Source organism: Gopherus flavomarginatus, chromosome 2 (genome assembly GCF_025201925.1).
Source record: "Gopherus flavomarginatus isolate rGopFla2 chromosome 2, rGopFla2.mat.asm, whole genome shotgun sequence".
Taxonomy (NCBI): domain Eukaryota; kingdom Metazoa; phylum Chordata; order Testudines; family Testudinidae; genus Gopherus; species Gopherus flavomarginatus.
The window spans coordinates 24,471,450-24,491,378 of record NC_066618.1 but is presented as its reverse complement, the minus strand read 5'-3'; the positions used below and the strand labels follow the sequence as shown (position 1 = coordinate 24,491,378).

The following is a 19,929-nucleotide window of genomic DNA, read 5'->3' as shown; positions in this document are numbered from 1 at the left end:
GGCTGCTGGAGGCTGTGCCAGGCCTGGGCACCTAAAGAGATCAGGGACACACTCCCCTCCCTCACCCCGCAAGCTCTCAATGACCACTCTTCTGGGCTCAGGGAGCATGGAGGAGGAAGGTGGTCGATTTGTATGTAGAGGGAGACAAAGCAGACCTGTTGGTTCAGTAGAATTGGCACAAGGAGCCCGGGGGAAAGGGAGGAGGGACTGGCTGGACATGGAGAGTAGGACTGGGAGCCAGTGGGTGGAAGAGGAGACGTATCAAATGAGTAACTGGGGGAGAAAGCCCCAGCAATGAGACTGTGACAGTGAGTGCAGGAGTGTGTGTATGTGGGGGGGACGGGACGGACACTGAAATTAGAGACGTTTGGGATGGGGAACATGCATGGGACATAATGGTAGGCCAGGGCAGGGACAGAGATCGATGAAGAGCTGGGAAGGGAAACTGCAAATGGCTGGGCACAATGGCTGGAAACAAGGAGCTGTGTATATGCATTATGATGCAGTCTTAAATTACATGATCACATACTTTTTTCAACAAGACCCTAGGCATTTCCCAACTTTTGCATGCTTGACTTTGCAACAATGTTCTTTTAATTTTTTTTGTGTATAATACACTAACTAATCAGGAAACCCCAGGTATTACATAATGCTAATATACCTACTGTGAATCCTCTTTACTAAAGTAGCCCACACTAACAACAAATAAGAGCCTGTAGACATTCTAGAACTATAATCCTATCTGATCTCACAACCTAATCAGGGTTAGGTCCAATTAATACCTTGATTGGAGACCTCTAAAAACACCTGTGTCATGCAGGAAGCTCAGTGGTTTGATCATTGGCCTGCTAAAGGTAGGGTTATGAGTTCAATCCTCAAGGGGGCCATTGAGGGATCTGGGGCAAAAAGCTGTCTGGTGATTGGACTTGCTTCAAGCAGGGGGCTGGACTTGATGGTATGGGAGACAGTAGGTTTCCCTTCTGAATCAATACTGAAACAATTCCCTAGTATGGTGCTAAGGAGCACAATGCTACCAGAGTTCTGTCTTTCAGGTAAGACAACAGGTGTCCTAACTCCTTGGGGAAAAGATCCCAAGGCACTTTTTCAGAAAAGGGGCAGACTCCAATTTAGGGATATGATTTTGGGCTGTTTGAAACATCCAAAATAAGAGTACATTACTTTCTAGCACACAGAATATTTTATGACCACAATGAATCCTACTATAATCTAATTCCACATAGTTTTCAAGTTACAAGAAAATCATACTCACATTCCAAATTTTCAATATAAAGATTTTCAAACTCTCGCTCTATTTGCCCAAAAAGCTCCAAGAGTGTATTCCGAACAGATGAAGGAAGTTTAGTATCCTAGAGGGGAAAAAATGTTAACACTGATACCAAGTTTTAAGTTTACTTTTTAAAAAACTATCAGCAGTTAATTCTGTAAATACTGAAGTTATGATATAATATGAATGTTGCATTGCTGAGGACCAAAGTTATTAATGTTCAGAAATTATTTTATTAAAACTAGTTTGTTAGCAGAGCACAAATTTGCAATGCAAAAAATTACAGTCTAACATGTAAATTATTTTGCTATTGTAGCATGCTTATATTTTCACTCAGTCTGATGCTGAAGAGTAAGACAAAATATAGTATTTCATTGTGGTGACCTGAGATTTTTAACTGGTATCTTGATTGTTTAAATAAAGCTATTCAATACCTATGAAGTTCTGTAACATACAACACCACATATTTTTATTTATTATTACATTTTTAATAGAGCAAGTCAGCAGATACACATGCAAAAGTAAAACAACATTAACTTCAAGTAATTCTAACTGTAATAATTAAAAGCCTGAAACCTCAAGACTTCTTGGAATCACAAGTTCAACTATTGTCAACTCACACTCTTCTGGCTGCATGAGATTTTATCATCTAAATTCCAAAAGAAAGTTTGCTTTTAACAAAACATTCTCCAGCAGTGTTGGCACCCCCAAATAATGCAGCATTATAACTGGAAAACTGGAAATTAAATTGAAGAGAAGGGAGTTTATTTTCTTTGTCCAAGATAAACTTTCAAGTTGAATTGAAAGAAAGGGAATAGGAATGGAGCCAATCTAGCATGTAATGTTTCTGCACCAGTCCAAACACACTGTAGCTGAAAACTGGACTCCATTTTCCTCTTGTCTACAACATTTGATATCACCATCCTCCTAATTACCCAAGTTTTCAACTTGTGACTTGCTTACAGCCTCTATGTGTAGGGAGAGACCTGAATAGAATCACACCTGATTTCCTGACATCTCAAAAACTCAGTCATCCACACCTCCATGGCTAAAATTCTTGCTTCCTACACTGACTACTACAGCCCCTCTTGCTGTGCTCAAGTTTATGCAAAATGCCATAGCTAAAAATCTTCTTTTCCATGACTAACACTACTCACTCAAGTCTTCTACATCAAAATTTCCTCATTCTCAGCTTCAAGCTTTTGCACAGCTATCCCCTGCCTACCATGTCTCTGCTCATTTTTTCCTATTCCTCTGTATTACCATCACTCTGTTCAAGCCTCCTGTCCCACTGCTCCTTTTGTATCATTCTATGCTATCTTAATACCTTCTAAATTTTCTTCATTCAAATCTCTATTTAAAAAGGGGGGAAACCCACCAACTTTCCCCAAAACCTACCCATGTTAACCACCATAAGAAAATTATACTCCGAACTTTCAACAAAAACACAAGACTCACAAGTGTGGGTGGCACTGAAATCTAAGTGTAGCTTCCCAGACCTAACTTAAAAGGGAGAAGATGTTTACTCTTTCAGAAAGAGCTTTCTCATCTAGTAATCCGGAGTCTTCAGTTAAACAGGTTTCAACAAACAACTCAAAAAATATAAACAATTTGACTAAACCTCCTTTTGGAAAAGGGAAACTACAGCACCAATTTCAAATCTCTTAAATCAATCTCAGCAGTTCTCCCATTCTCCAGTACAGAGAAAAACTGGAATTCGTAATGTAAAACACAAGCAAGAAAACTCTTGGGCTGTATTTTACACATACGTAATAATGGCTTAATTTTCATGCTGTTTTGCCTGTAAAGGACAAATATCTAACCTGCTGGGTTAAATGAATTTCTTATTTTCTGCTAGAGGGCAATTTATACCAAGATGCTGCTTGTTTTTTCCTGTATAAATGCTTTTATAAATTAAAAGTGTGTATGTTATATTATAGCTTAAGGTGTTTCCAGTTTATGAAGTAGTCATATCTTGGAAGTACAAAAAATTAATTAAAAACAGTTGAAGAGTTTATTAACCTAAGTACTCTCCAACTGTAATAAACAAAGTATCAAATTAAATATATATAAAACAAAATGGGTTGCCAAATTTCAAAAAACATTCACTTTGAACAGTTAGCTATTCTGGCCACCCATCATCCATCTCTATCTCCTCTCTCCTTTCATCTCATTATTTCTAATAATCTCCTTCCCTCTCTACAGATCAAGACTTTTCTCTCCATAGTAAATGCAACACATTTCTTTACGCTGTATTCAGAACTGAATTCAAATAGACGAGCTGGGATACTCCCCTGTATACACAAATACGACAGTTATTCAAGAGAGGAAGGGCGTTCTTGTAGTAACAGCACTGGACAGGGACTTAAATGATCTAGGTTCAATTCTAAGTTCTGCCACAGAATTCCAGTATTGACCTTGGGCAAATCTCATTGTTTCATTGGCCCATCTGCAACATGGGGATACATAGTACTTTTCTTCCACTCTATGTGTTATGTATTTAGATAGTAATGTCTTTGGGACAAGCAATTTTCTCACGCTCTGTTTGAGCAGTAGGATTTCTATGTGCTGTTCTTAATACAAATAATTCTGCTACCAAGCCCTTTGGCTGCCTTGTTGAGAGGATGGTGAGTAAAACAGAAGGAAGTAGGTAATGAATCAAAAGGATTTAGCTTCTTTAAAAGATATCATTTCACTTTCATCAGTTTTACAGGACATTTTTTGTTTTCATCTTCTCTCATACATGGTAGAATCTCTTTAGATGGAGTGAAACTGAAGCAATTTCCTGTTGAAGACAAACTACTTAGAACTGCTAAATACAAAAAAGTGTACTAGAGAAGGAGGATTACAAATAGCCAGAACAGTGTAAAAAACAGCTATACACCCTGATTATGCAAATCAGCTACCTAGCCTCAAATATCCAGTTTTGCAATTCATTATGTGTCTAACTGTAAAACATCCTTGCACTATGGCTGAGACATTTCTCTTTCCTTTCTTCTGTTGTTATTACACAATAACTGAAGGTGAGCTATTAATTGTGTTACATTTTCAGTTTGACAGCTGTATGTTTTATTTTAGAGAAGTTTTCACTAAAGTGAGAATTATTACACTCACAAGATATAAAGAAGCAAATTTAGTAATACCTGTGGGTGTTTTAAGCAGATGGGAAATAATTTGCATAGCTCAAAACTCTGAGCCCTTAAACCACAATCGCCTGCCTGACCAGGTGTCCCAGTTGCCAGTAAAAAGTAAGCAAACTTAAGTTTCTCCAAAGATAGATTTATCAGACACTCCAAATAATGTTGTCTCTGGAAAAAATGCGAACCAGCAAGACATGTTATAAATAGGATAAAGACCACCAAGTGACAGCATCTCTTAAATCCACATAAACCTATGTTAATGCAATGTTAAGTCTGAAAACTGAAAATAATCCAATATTAACTCACCTACAGGTCCATGCTATGCACACCTGGATGAGTTTAGGTTAAGGTATGTAATATGTGCAACATAGCCACAATTACACTGAGAATATGAACTAACTTCCAGACTCAAGTTTCAATTTGCAAACTTCAGAATGGGATTCATCACAAAACATTTTATAAAAAGAAAAGTGAACAGGCAAAATCCAAATTTTTAATCATTTAAATTTCAAACCTCTGCTTCTATTTCCTAGTTTAAGCAGCTACAAAGAGCACACTGAGTAGACTGTATAAGGTACAAGGAAAACAGAGCCAGGCAACAAAAGCAAGTGAGTGTAGTCCCAACTTCTGTTGTGAAGCTGACAATAAAATAGGGGCACTGTAAAATTTAGGTCAGAAGCTACCTAGCAGCAGGGAAAAGGACACTACCAACAGGCTACACCATCAGCTGCTTCAAAGGCTATTAAGGAGAAAGCTTTTCATCTGAATGCTTAGGCTGAGGATAAAAGGCTTCTCCAGAGGCAACAACAGCTTACTTCACTTGGTGGGGAAGTGAACACAATCAGGAAGTGAAGTCACTACAGTCAGCAATCACTGAGGACGGAGAAGTAATACTGGGGGGGGGGGAGGATAAATTTCAGCAATGGAACAAGTTACAACATTTATTAATAAAATAATAACATTTCATCTAATCAGGATACCAAGGGGATTGACTAGATGACCCAATATGTGCGCCACTTTAATCAACCTCTATCCTCAAAAACTACTTCGGTTTTGTACAAACAAAAAAATTAATGTCCCAGCACAATCTACGACAAGACAAGACTGGGGATAGACAAGAACAACTGTTAAAGAAAGGAGACAAATCAAATTGGTCTACAAACAAACTTATACTGAAACAAAAAATGTGAATTTAAATCAAATTTAGTTACCTTTAGTGCAAGTTAGCTAAAAATGACTTGAACCACTTTTACTCTGAAATAAAAAAGCATCTATACACAGACTTGATCTGAAATAATTTGTTTTATGAAACAGATTTCATTAAAAGTTTGTATGTAAACCAGCTATTAGACAATATCACACATGTGCTTGTCAGCAGAGTTTAGCAAGTTCACCAGGAGCCTACAGCTAAAGAAAGAGCCCTAGTACAGGTCAGAAGATCCTTAAGCTAGGGTTAAAATGTAATGTAGACGTTCAAGCCACAGGTCAGCTAACTCAAGTCCCACTAACCCTAGGCTTACATTATTGTGTAGGCATACCCCTTAGCTTAACAGCCTACTAACTGTTTGTATTCTTTGATATTAAACAAAACTACCCATCTTTAATTTATATTAATATTTTACCATATAAAAGTAAAATTGTCAGCAGCTCTTAACCCCTCAAGCTTTGCCCTTGTTGTCCTGGTTGCTTTTAGACCATGCCTGGAGTAATCCAAAATTACCCAATGTGCCCTCTCTGCTAGGCCAGTATCTCAACTGTCCCTTATCACTGCTTGTTTACATCAGGAAGGAAGGTACGAAAATAGTCTCAGAAAGGACATTACTTACTCAGTACTTCAGAAAATATGACACACAAAAATGGATGTTTATATAATAAGCTGAAAAAATACAGACTAACTATAAAGTTAAACACAGTACAGGTTTCTTTAGAAGTAAGTTACAAACTAACCCAAAACTTAGAAAAAGCTTGTTACCAACTCTAAATGAGTAACATTATGGGCTTGATTACAAGGATTTTTGCTTCTGTCTAGCAAAATGAAGCAATATACCTTTGTCTCCTCAGAGGGGGTAACTTTTCAGAGAACCTCGCACAGTTAGACCTATTTTTCCTTTGAAGATTTGTGACTACAAATAAGTCCAGACTTTTCTGATCTGTTGTTTTTAGTATTTCAAAAGTCATCTGTCCTGGACAATCCAGTTAGAAGTTTGATATTCTTTGCCAAGTCCATATTACCCAGTATATGAAGTTAATGGCTGTTTGGAACTTACTTATATTATGTTCTTCCCACCCCATTTCCTTACAAACTCTACATTTGTATTGAAAAAGTGTGTTACTAAAGCATTCAAAATTACTTCAGGTTAAAATGGAGTCAAGTTTGTATCTGTTATCAGGTAAATGAAGGTTACACAAGAATCCTGGATTTGTCATTCCCTGCCCTAAAGGAAGTGCACAATGATCTCATTTATACTTGAGCATGATTTGTACCAACTGTTTTTAACATGGCTTCACTTTTAAAACCAATTTCCCAATAAATGTGGCTAGGCTATGTTCTTACAGGCATTTATTTTATGGCAGGGTATTACAGCATAATTTGTAACGTTTTTCCATTAACATCTGTCCACTTAAAGTTCCAGTTTAACTAGATATTCTTCATGAATTAAGTCTGTACTTATTTTTTGTACACAAAGAAATAAGACAGTTCCATTCTTTATTTGTAAAGAGTTTTAAGAAATTAGTTCTTGAATATCAATCTGTTAAGTTTACCTGCCCTTCCAACATCTCTCTTTGCAATCCCGTCCTTTCCTGCTCAGAACTGTTGGTTCTTCGTATAGAAAGACTGTGTGATTTGCGCTTCTGCTTTGCTTGCCGAGCAGCTGCAAAACTTCCACTTTCTGTGGGCATTACTTCAAGGAAATAACTTCACTTAGGTGCCTATGATAAACTAAGGACAAGTATTAAGCATTACAATTTGCTCTACATAACAGGCCACAGTAAAAATTATTTCTTGGAATGGAAACATTTAGGTCTATTGAATTCTAGTTTTATTTTAGATTTCATTAAGTCCTTCCAGGAGGGACTGATTTCCATTAAAGTTACAGCTATAATTTAAGTAACTAATTTTTAAGAGTTTAAGTATATGCATTTGAATAATTAGAAGCAGAGAATGGAATCACATTACACTGCACTTTTTCATTCGTTACTAACCCTCCACAAAATGAAAAAAATAATTTCACTATCTTGTGATTACTAACCACTTCCCAAATTAAAATCTAGAGACAGCTCCAAAATGCTTCCAGGAAACAACCAATATTCATATTGTATTTCACTGAAATGCATGCAAAGTTAAAACCCAGCTGGAAAATGAAAGTACAGGGACTTGATAATTGAGGGACACTGTCAGGTTACAAATATATAAAACCACTGTTTGTTAGTCTACACAATTCCATAAGCATGCTTGCTTTTTACCTCTAATACTAGTAATTTAAAATAAGGTTGAAAAATTTGAAAATCTAGATTTTCCAACATTCACTCAGCTTGCACCGAGAAACTAGCCTTGTCAGTTTCACATTTGTTTACAGTCAATTTCATTTAATTTTTAGTTAGTCAAAACATTTCTATAAATATTAGGTTTCATAAGGCTGTTTAAACAAAAGCCAAGTTATATACCTGACAGTATCTCTTCAGCTAAATTTACTATGCATGACCCATAGTGTTTCTCAATTTAAGAAAATCAAATTATTTATTGCATAAACTATTGGAGAACATATACTTTGCTGTCAAAGATTTAGTTTAATTTTGAAAAAAATCCAGGAATTATAATAGTTGTTTTAAAACTGGTTTAAGTATCAGTTTCAAAACATTTAAGTTTGTGCAATCTCAGTTTTACTATAAAGCAATTCAAATATCTAAAGTTCTCACTGATTTAAAACTTTGTTGATAATGTAACATTGAGGTAATTGAAAACATTATTCATTCTCCAGCCTTAATGATTTCTGAAAAAGTAATCACAACCCAAAGAATAGCAAAAGGAGAGCAGAGTTGGCACAGCTATTAAGGCTGAGCTATTAACTGAACTTCCTAAAGAAGTTAATCAGTAGAAAAATTAAATCAAATCCATGGCCATCTCCAGTTTCAGATCTGCCAAAATACTAAAGCCTGAGCAAGCTAGGAATGAGCACCATCACACTCTTTACAAGATTACATGTTAACTCATTTGGTTTTCAGCATTTTTAAATCCTACATTATCAGATAGTCAGCCAATGACAAAAGTAACTTACTGAAAAGTATTATGGGCTAAGTAAACAATGTCCTTCAATTTGCTTTGATTTTTTTTATATATATTAAAAAAAAAATAAAAAACGGGCTGTAGTTAAAAAAAAAATCTGATGGTCTCCAACTGTTAGTTAAGGCTTGAATGCTCTCTCTCTCACACACGCACACACTCTTCTTATTTAAAATACAAAGATTATTTTTTAGAGCTTTTGGGCCCCTTGATGCATCATCTCAGTTCTATGAGTCCCACTAAATTGTCTTCCAGTACCAAACCCACAATGAATCTAAAATAAAACCCAGGCTACAACAGTATCTTTGCTTCACTAAAATACTTCCACTAAGTCTCACTGGGTACTTCACATTGCCTCCTCACTCTTTTTTGTCTGTGGTTTATTAGAAGGAACTAGTCACAACCAAGTTCACAAAATCATTGGGATGCATGGAGGAGGGAGAGAACTGTACTTTTGTGTAGGATGTTTCTCATTTCATCCAAGTTTCCTTTTTTATTTATCACATAAAAGGAAACTTAGTTACATATAAAAATAGGATTGATGTAGCAAACAACTCTAAGATACACCCAACAATTTATTTTAATCAGTTTTAAATGTTTCACTTTGAGTCACTGTCCTTGATCAGCAAGGATGCTTTGAGGTTACGCTATTCCTCTCCATGTGCACTGCCTTGGCTTATTAATTTTCATCTGCCATTGTGTTGCCAAGGTATTTCATTTTGGTAGGTCTTTACAGACTGCTTCACAACAGTCCTTTCTAGAATTCTTTCCCCCACTAGTTCTGGCAGCTGCATAACAATACATTTCATATTGAAAAAAAAAACAAATAACTTGGTACAGTCAACTTGGAGAAAAAAATCATTTCTCTCTGAAGAATGTGTACCTGTTACTAATATTACGATAACTGAAAGATTAGAGGAAAACATGTCTCTACTATTTCAGTTTATTTTGTCCACTTGATAGCATTCTAACACTTTCACTAATGATCAGTTGCACACACTCTTTCTCATGCACCAGCACAACCACAAGACTCATGGACTACTCTGGAGACAGTTCACATGCACTCTTCCCAAGCCCTTGCATGAAGGTGTTTACTAGTACAGCAGCAGCAAAGGTGACATTGAAGAGGCAGCAGGCAAGCATGTGCATACAGAGGGAGGGGAGGGGAAACAGAAGGGATGGGCTTAAGTACATTTAGAGTTGTTGTTACTCCCGTGTCCACCATAAAAACCTTTAGTAAAGGAGCAAAGCACAACAACAAAAACCCCGATAATTAAGAATTTTTTTAAATTTTAAATAGTATGTGTTGGTTTAAGATTTGTTTAAACAATTGACTGTTTGAATTAGCTAAGTTGACAGTATCCCTTTAAATGTTTTAAATATGAAAACATTTTAACTAAAAAATCATTTTTACAACTTTGTAAAAGGTAAACGTGATCACAATATAAGCTATATTTTCTTTGGTGTAGGCTTCACAAAAAAGATCTTTGGCAATATGATCCTACAGCATAAAACAATAAAAGGTGCTCATTACTGGCAGTTACCTGGATGCCCCCTATTGGGTAATGCTTTCAAACAATTAAAGTTACCTGTCCAGAGTATCAGTGTCATGTTACATATCCTATGAAAACCATATTAAATATTGATTAGTAAAACAGCACATAAACCGAAGTCTTTCACATCTTTAACTTGAACTCTTTAGTAACTAAAACATGCCAGACTTAAAAAAAAAACAAAAACAACCACACATCAATACTAAGCACCATATTTGACCCAAACAAGGAGAAAGACTTAAAATTGTCATGTTATGTAGTTAGTCTGATTAGTCAAGTATATTGGCTTTTTTTTCCTGCTGATTCAAGGAGTGTTATCAATGGTTTCTGAAAAAAAGAGCTACACTCATCTCTTCTCTGCTGATAGTGCTACCTGGCTGAAGAGCCAGCATGGGTCAATGATCCACTTGCCTCCTGAACCCTGGTCCCAAACCAAATGGAACTTCTCAAGCTAATTCTTAGTGTAAAAGGGGGGCAGCTGATCAAGAACAAACAAACTCTGTGTTGAAAACAGCAGCGGGATCTAATAATGCAATATTGTTTAAAATGCAGCTAGAATGTTGTTTGAGTGCTAATACACATGTACTATAAAAATCAGCACAATGAGTATCTATACTCATTCTGCCAAGCAGCTTGGGACAGTTCATGTATTATAATAAATGCCTGGATAGTATTTTCTCCCATAGTGATTTGTCAAGCCTTGACATAATAAAGATGCGTATCAAACTCATTTGCTACCAATCAGCACAAGCAGGGACAAATGATGTACTCTAGAGTACAGTCTATGTTTTGAATAATCACCTATTCTTACAATGCCATATTATTCATATATTTCAATTATCCTTTTTTGATACAACTAATAAACATTTTAAAATGTGAGAAAGTAAAGCTCTATCACCTACCTTGCTGTAATGAAAGTTACCATATATTGACTCAGTTACAGTATTTTGTTAGCGTCGGAATAAATTTGTGTAACAAATTACTGTTGTGCTTTATTGAACTATGGTGATGAAGCGGCAGTCACTAATTCAAATGAAGGTGCAAACTAAAATTAGACTTCCATTCTTTTCAGAAAGTAACTTACTGCAACAATCAGCCTATTCTGCTTGCATGTTTCTTCTCTGTTGCTCTTTGTTCAGGAGTTGAACAAGTTGTGTAATGCAAGGAAAGAATGCAAGGGGAAAGCTTGTTGCTACAAGCCAGAGAGGAAATTCGTTCTATGAAGCGTCAGAGTGCAGATGGAATGACTAAAGCACTGCATCTCCTTTTTTGTTCATTCAAAACAACGTAAGAGTTGGGGGAAAAAAACAGGGAGGAGGTCAGGGAGAATGTGAAGAGTTTACAGCAAGATCTCTTTTACCTAAGAACCAAGTTCATTTTCCTCATTCCCTGATCAATTTTGTTAAGTTCGATCTATTTTGATATTGAATACTTTAGAGGAAGATTTTCAAAAGCAAATAAAGAACTTAATAGTCCCATTACCTTTTGCTCCTATATCCCTTAAGTACTTTTGAATATCTCCCTATCAAACATTAAGTTTCAGAATAATAACTAGCTATTTTAGTGTGCAGTGCATAATAAACTAGATCTGAAATTTCCTTATTACTGTTGAACAGGAGGATAATCGCTAAAATGAAGTCCCATGAAATATGTTGATGTCAAACACTTAAGTCATTGTTTTCCCACAGGTCACGTTTGAAAATAAGAGTGATTAATTATTTTTTGGCAAGCCTTTCAATATATGTGACTGATTTTGAAATTAACAAAAGTTTTTAATTTAATTCCTAGCTTATGCAGATATGTTCTCAGTGTGCATATAGCTCTAGGAATCAGAGGGAATACACCACTTTCATTTTGAGGTACTCTGTGAACACTTGGTTTTCAGGGAAACTAAGCACTCGCAGCTCCCATGAATTCAGTGGGAGTTCCAAGCGTGCTGCAGATTGAAAGTCAGGCCAACTGGCTTTTTAGGATAAAAGAATAGTTGTTTCTTCTAAATCAATACACATTTAAAACATTATGCCATATCAGATATCATAGTAGCAATGCTAAAGCTAAGGATAAGCATTGTAAGAGTGATTAAATAATTAATCTACTTGACACTTATTACAAGACTAATTTAGTTTCAACATACATTGTAGCATATTATAATTTAGAAAACAAAATTGTAGACTGCAACACAGGCAATGTCAATTTCAACATTACATACACAAAACATACAGTTTATTATGGCATAACTAACATGCAGTTTTCTTTAAAACCCTGACAGTAATAGTGTAAACTCTCAGTAGCTATTGTGACAACATATTTACTTGCTATAACAAACTACTACATTTTTTCCAGTATTGGGTTACTTTTAGAAGGATAAGGAACTTCTCTAGGGATGGTAATTGTGAACTTCCCATTAGGCTCGCTGACAAATGACTCTTATGAATTTTATAAATGCCATGGCTTGAAAAGTTAACTAGGAAGCTACTAGCCATAAGATTCAGCCAACTAGACAAAGGCTAATGTGAAAGACAGGAAGAGAACCCACCCGTGAAGTGCAAGTGCAATGTACTAGGGAAAAGTCCATGTGCCGAAGAGACAGAAAATACTGCCCCAGACTCATCTCAGGGCTCCAACTTTCATTAGCCTAGCTGAAATCTGAAGTATATGTTTGTCATCCAATAACAATTATGTGGATCCCATCAACATAGTATCCAAGTGCTTCATAATTATATGGGAGGCAGGGAATTATTATCCCTATTTCATAGATGGAGAACTGACACAAATGGTAGATTAAATTATTTGCCCAAGGTCACACACAGCAAGTCTATGACTGTGCTAGGAATTGAAGGCAGGTCTCCTGAGATTCAGTCTAATGCTCTACCTCATTTGATACCAACTCAGTGCCTCCCACGGTAAAGCAAAGTGACACCATCCTTTTAAATGTATGAATTTATTCTCTCTCAAGGGATTATTTTTCACCTGGAATAGTAATACAGAAATATTGAAGGCTTTTAAAAAAAAAAATGATCTCACAGCGCAGTATCTAGACTCTGACAACAGCTAGACCTAGAAAATGTAAAATTTTGATATACTGAAAGTGGACAAATCTCTAAATCTACCCAGTAGACAAATTTATAGCACATCTTTATTGCTTCAATTTAACTGACAGAAATAAAGCTCACCTCCCTAGGTACAACACGAGCTATTCAACAGCACACTAGTTCATATTAATGACATTTTCGCAGTGACCTGATAACTTTATACAAGAGTTTTGAAGGCACGTTTTTTCAGTGAATCGTTGCCTGATATTCCAATAAGATATGTTTAAGTGGCCTCCATGCTATTTCAACAGATTTTAATTTCTTAGAAAGATACAAACTACTTCCCCCCAAACAATTCTGGATGTCTCAAATTTATGCATCACAATGCAAATCTAACAGTAGGATGCAGTCTTCTTGTAAATCAAACAGAAAAGGGCTTTTTTTTTTTTTTTTTTTTTAATGGCTACAGCTATTTGACCATCAAGAAGCAATGAGGAATCCAAGTGAATACAAAAGCTATGAGTATTTGAGGAGTTGTTATTCTTATTGGGTAGAATTTAGGCATCTCATTCATGGGCCAGGACCTCACTGTGTTAGGTACTGGATAAACAGTATCCAGGTGTTGAAAACCTCAGTAGCTAAATTGCTATAATGCTCTTAAGATTTCATTTTTTAAAATAGACTAATCTCTAACAGTAATAAACCTCGTGTGTACATTACTTGGCTATTGGATTATTGTGTTTTCTTGGTTAAACAGTTGAAACACACACACACACACACACACACATATGCATCAAGGACTTTCCAAGGGTAATACTTCTCAGTAAGCTCACTCAAGCACTAGCAAGAATAATCCAACATTTATACAACACCTTGTCTCAAAGCATCTGTAAGAGCTCTAACATATCCACTATACACCACAAAAACTCAAATGCTATTCAAGTGGCACACACAAGCACTGCAATGCCAATCCTCCAACTTCAAACGTTAAGTGAAACTCTAAAACTGGTCAAACATAATCCAGAGAACATCCAAACTGAGCACTGCTCTTTAAATTATGAAAAGACTGTAGACTCAACACCACATAATGTAGCATCTATCAATGAATCAGGAATAGACAACAATGACCAATAGCACTGGTCTACAATTTTTGAGAAATCGTCTGCTTCAGAGATAAAATGTGATATTTATTATGTATTTTGATGTGCTGAATTCAATTATGACAATTAAAACAACTGATTGGCTACTGTTTCTAAGATATTTAAGTTTTTACATTTTATGTCTATGTATATTGTGTAGATAGTGAGTTTTAATCATAAATTGTAAACCTAGGTCTTTTCATGTGTTTATGGTTGCTTTACATGATAATATTTCACCTGTCCTCTTTATGTAACACTTCAAAAATCAGCAAAAGGGTTATATAAATAAAATTTATTATGAAACAAAAGGCAAAAAACTATTATGTACATAGTTTAGTCCTATTCAGTGTCTACTCGGCGCTTCTTGTATTCATTAAATGGAGCATCTCTCGTCACTGTCCAGCAATAGTCTGCAAGCATTGATGGGCTCCATTTGCCCTGATAGCCTGCCAGGAGATTCCACTGCTGTAGTCTGGAGCCTAACAGCTCTGCCTTACTCTTGGGTAGTTCCAAATCCCTGACAAGGTCATTCAGTTCACCTTGTGTTATGAGGTGTGGTTCAGAGGAGGAGGATGGGAGAAAATGTGGGTCCTGTGACATTGATGGTTCAGGACCAGAAGTTTCATCCTCTTCCTCGTCTGACTCAAGTGAGAATGATTCTGGTACATTAGGAACCGGCAGTCCTTCTCCGTGGGATGCTGGGCGTATAGCTGATGGAATGTTTGGATAATGCACAGTCCACTTTTTCTTCTTTGACACCCCTTTCCCAACTGGAGGCACCATGCAGAAGTAACAATTGCTGGTATAACCTGTTGGCTCTCTCCAAATCATTGGCACTGCAAAAAGCATAGATTTCCTTTTCCTGTTCAACCACTGGCGAAGATTTGTTGCACAAGTGTTGCAGCATATGTGTGGGGCCCACCTCTTGTCCTGATCTCCAATTTTGCAGCCAAAATAGTGATAGGCTTTCTTAACCATAGTGGTTATACTGCACTTTTGTGATGCAAAAGTCACTTCACCACATACATAGCAGAAGTTATCTGCACTGTTCACACAAGTACGAGGCATCTCTGCTCTCTTTGGCTAAACAGAAATGGGTCCCTTTGCAAAATCAAACACTGACAAAGAAGAGAGCACGACACTGTGTGATTTCTAGAGCTGATATAGGGCAATTTGTTCAGCAGAGTGATGTAAGCTTCGTTATGATTGCATCATCCATGACTTCTAGGAATAACGTGATGCAATTCATATCATGTATGACGCAATACCAGCTTCAGATTGCATCATTCATTGTTTTGCCTAAAAAGCAACTACTGTCCAAACCCAGTCATAGATTTATTCATCGATCCAGTCAAAGATGTATTTTAGTCATTTCTGATTTAAATTGAGATCCCTTCCCTTTATAACTCACTTATCCTCCGCCATTCCCAAGTCAAGGGTCGTATATACTGACCCAATAGCATATCTTGAAAACTAGAGCCAATCAACAATTTTAAGCATCATTTTCGTTCTCAGTGACCCAGAATTAGTAAAGTTGGACTACATTTATTTCAGAAGCATTTTGGCTGTAGAGCAGTGTAGTTACTGGAAGAACCCCTAGCACACTGTGAGTCTCTCCTGACAAATGCTTGAGAAGGTGGCCTAGTGGATAGAGCACCTTACTGGGACTTAGAACACCAGGGTTCTATACCCAGCTCTGCCACTGACTTGCTGGGAGACCTTGGACAAGTCTATATATCCCTCTGTGCCTCAGTTTTCCCATCTGACACATACCTCCTTTACAAAGCACTTTAAGATCTATTGATGAAAAGAATATTTCTGTATTATTACAACGATCCTAGGATTCGGTCATTTTTACACTTTGGTAAGCTATGCAAGTATTACTATGTGAATAAAGTATTCTGTTCCAAACTAACCACTTCATCTCATGTTCAACAAAACAGTTTCAGTACACACAATCTATTTAAGCAAACTCCGTTTTAAAATGAAGTGCAGCATTAGGCCACAGCTCCACTGGGAAGTATATTATATTAGACAGTACTAGTATGTTTTACTTAACATGATAAATAATTTAGTAACTAGTATAGACATGGACAAGTGATTTTTAAGAACACGTTAGCTGGTCATGGTTAACACTAATCTCTTGGATTAACTAAAACCAGCTACCATGTTTTCAAACAACTGTCCTCGTGCACATCAAGGACAAAGTTACATTTAACGTTTGTTAAGACACAAAGGGCTGGTCTATACTCAGACTGGAACCAGAGTAACTAAATCAGTTTTAATTCACAGTTTAAGTGCAAATCTACATATGGATACTTATTTCAGATTAAGAGTTTTCTATTTCAGTTTAATTTAAATTGGGAAAAGAACAATTTAAATTAAATCAGAATAGGACACTATTTGAAATAAGACTTCACACAGACTTACATTGAAACAACTTTAAAGTTGTTAATTAAAACTGATTTAGTTAATTTGGTTCCAGTTTGTAAATACGCCTTTCCTAGCATGATGCATTGACCTATACAAGCTGTAAAAGGGCACACAAAAAACAGAAAAGTGAGTGCAGTTTGGAAGCTTCCTAAAACTAAGTATGTTACTGATGAAACTAAGTTTTTATCATGCAAACATAGTAAAGGGTACTCATTTTTTCTAAACCTACTTGTTATATAGAAATGAAATGAGATTTTGCTGTAATGAAGGAATATTTTTAACACCACACATTTATGTTTCCCTGAAAGGTTTACTCAGTGGAGTTGAAATAAATTCAAAGGAGCTATGCCAGTTCATTAGATAAACCTTCCATGGATGTATTAAAATGATGACTACAATTAAGTGTCTACTTTTGAATTTGATAGCATTTCCAATTTGTCAAAGACAAGACATGTAAAAGTTTTTGCTACAAACACAACAATTAGGGATATAATACCTGCATTAATTCCTGAAATACAACACTTATTCTAGTCTTTGTATAAAGCTTTTCTATTTCCTAATTTTAGGAAGAAAATGAAACACCTAAACATGCTGATAACGCCTGGAAATTCATTTCGAAAGGGACCACTCCAGAGAAGGAGGGAGAAACATGGCTGGTGAAGCTTTAAAAATCTTAATTTATAAACACAGTTAAAAGATCTTTATGTCACCTTGGGAAGAGTGATAATTTGCCTGGGTCCATAAACATTTTCCTGATGACCCTGCTGTACTGTATGCTAACTGAGCAGTGGCAGCATTTGACTTATGCTGTGCATGTGGAATCTGTAACAGCCATTTAACTCACAGATAAAATACAATAATGGAAATTCTTCAAGTCAACTTATTCCTCACGTACTGGGCATGTGATCAGCACTCAGCCCTGATCAAGGGGAAATGGGGAGGTTATTTCTGCTGCAGCTCAGGGCAATAACTGTAAAATCAAATAGCCCCGCACAGTGAAGAGCTCACAGGGCACGGCCAGGGTCCATCCGCAACCTGTCTAAAACCCGTATCGTTACATCATGCGGGGCGCTGGCGATGTCCCTCACCCGCGGCTCAGCGCACCTGTGCCGCCCTAGCAGTGCCCCCCAGCGACATCCCCTCCACCCCACTACGGAGCGATCTCGCGCCCCTCACCCACAGCCAGGGCCCACTCAGACCCCTCCCCACCATCACCCCGACCCGCGAGAGGAGAAAGGAAGCGGCTCTGCCCACAGCCCCGCCCCACCCCTGTGTCGCGGAGGAATGGGGAGGGCCTCACGCCGCAGGGAGAGAAGGGAACGTGTCCCGGGGAAAGGAGGCCGGGAGGGGGGGGTACAAACTGCTCTGAGATCCTCCCCCACCGGCCGCCTCGCCCGTCCCCACTCGGGGGCAGCCTCCGTGGGCGGGAAAATGGCGGAGGATGGGGGGGAACCGAGGCCCCGCACTCACCTGTCACCCGCGGCCGGGCCGACTCGCCAGTGAGCGCCGCGGAGGAAGTGGAGGAGACGGGAGAAGAGGACGGGCGGCGCCGGGGCCTAGCGCGGAAGGGGACAGGACCCGCGGAAGGGGGTGACAGCTGGGCCGGGGGCCGAAGTGTCTCAGAGCTGAGAAGAACCAAGAAACCGCTCGCAAGAGAGAAACCCGCCAACATCCGGCTCCGAACGGAAGCGCCGCCTCCTCCCGCACCATAGAGAAGGGAGGGGGCTGCGCAGAGCGTAGCTTGCAGGCAGAGCGGGGCGGCCCGAGGGACAGACAGCCACGGTGTAGATCACGTGAGCAGGAGGTCGGTGTCTGCAGTGCTCGGGCGGAAGGTTGCTGCGGACGCGGAGCGGCTCGCTGGGTGGTGGGGTTGTTGTCTGTGCAGCTCAGTGGGGCAGCGTGTGCACGTGCGGAGCCAGAGGCTGTGCATGCGTTGGGCACCTTAGAGAGCAATTCGTGCTGCTTTTTGGTGTCATGGGGATGAGTTGGGGGGAAATATTTTGAACTCTCGTATAACTAGATACGAAAATGAGACTTCACTACACCATACATAGTGCTTTAACAGTTTAAGTACTTCCTAAATATATTTTTAAAGTTTTTTTTAATTTTTAGATTGTGTAACAATACCTTTTTTATATTAAAAAAGAGAAATTAGAAGAAAAATCACAGTGTAGCTCCCACCACAGGTGATACTAGCAGCCTGGGCAAACCCTGCATTAACTGAGAGTGGGGGTCAGGCATTTTAGGGTAAAATGCATTAAAGACTTTGTCAAGGCTGAATCCCCAGTCTGTCACTTCAAGTGCAGAAGCTGGGGGCCCACAAGGATTCTAAAAAGTAATACTTGCCCTTCCAGGCTTGTATTAAACTCCCAAGGTTACAGCTTTTCTCTGACTTTGGCTTGGTAAATGTTGCCACAACCCAAATGCAAAAAAAACAAAAACAAAAAAAAAACCTAACCCTGGGACCCAAGAAGGAGCACTTGGGAATGTCTCCCTTTGGGGTACCCTCAAGCCCTTTTTACCCCCCCCCCAAACTCTGAGAAAGAGCTCAAAAGAAAACAAAGGAAATTAGCTATTGCCACCAGCTAATCAAACAGCATATGCGCAAACCTTGTAGGACACCAACAATCCAGTCATGTTCTTAAAAAGTAAATGTTGTTATAATCAAAAAAGGAAGAAAATACATCTGGAACTTTTTGGCTTTTGCTAGATTTTTAAAAGAGTTATTCCAAAAATTAAGCACCCAAAATAGCTTTGTTGAGGGTTCAGCTTAAAGGTTACAGGCAAACAAAAGCATCTGGGATTAGCTAAGAGACGATCCACAAGCCGAAATAAAGCTGATCGCATTTAGCTACACATTTCCTAGCCAAATGATTCCTTCCAGGTATGGAAGATGATTTTTCATATGTGGTTCAACCTTACTCAGCATTGCTGTTCCATGTCCCTGCACCCTAGAGAGAACAACAGACCCAGGGAAAGTTTGGTGAGACCAAATTTGTTAAGTGAAGAAATTGTTAAAATCACACACCAACAGGCTCTGGAAGCAAAGATATAGAAAGCCCACT

The 19,929-nt window shown here is 38.0% G+C and overlaps 1 protein-coding gene across 3 annotated transcripts in view; it reads right to left on the bottom strand.

The window, feature by feature from the left end:
• The window catches only part of WDR37 (WD repeat domain 37), a 64,245-nt gene extending 45,547 nt beyond the window's left edge, over nt 1–18,698 (bottom strand). Inside the window, exons 1-5 of one of the 3 annotated variants that reach the window (XM_050942259.1) lie at nt 18,335–18,698; nt 10,297–10,328; nt 7,189–7,366; nt 4,429–4,593; nt 1,271–1,367 (exon numbers count right to left, since the gene is read on the bottom strand). In XM_050942259.1, coding sequence (XP_050798216.1) covers nt 1,271–1,367; nt 4,429–4,593; nt 7,189–7,326 — 400 coding nt within the window. In that variant the 5' untranslated portion in view covers nt 7,327–7,366; nt 10,297–10,328; nt 18,335–18,698. The remainder of the gene's footprint in view (nt 1–1,270; nt 1,368–4,428; nt 4,594–7,188; nt 7,367–10,296; nt 10,329–18,334) is intronic. The other 2 variants (XM_050942260.1, XM_050942261.1) reach the window with 2 other exon arrangements.
• Between the last annotated feature and the right edge of the window lie 1,231 nt (nt 18,699–19,929).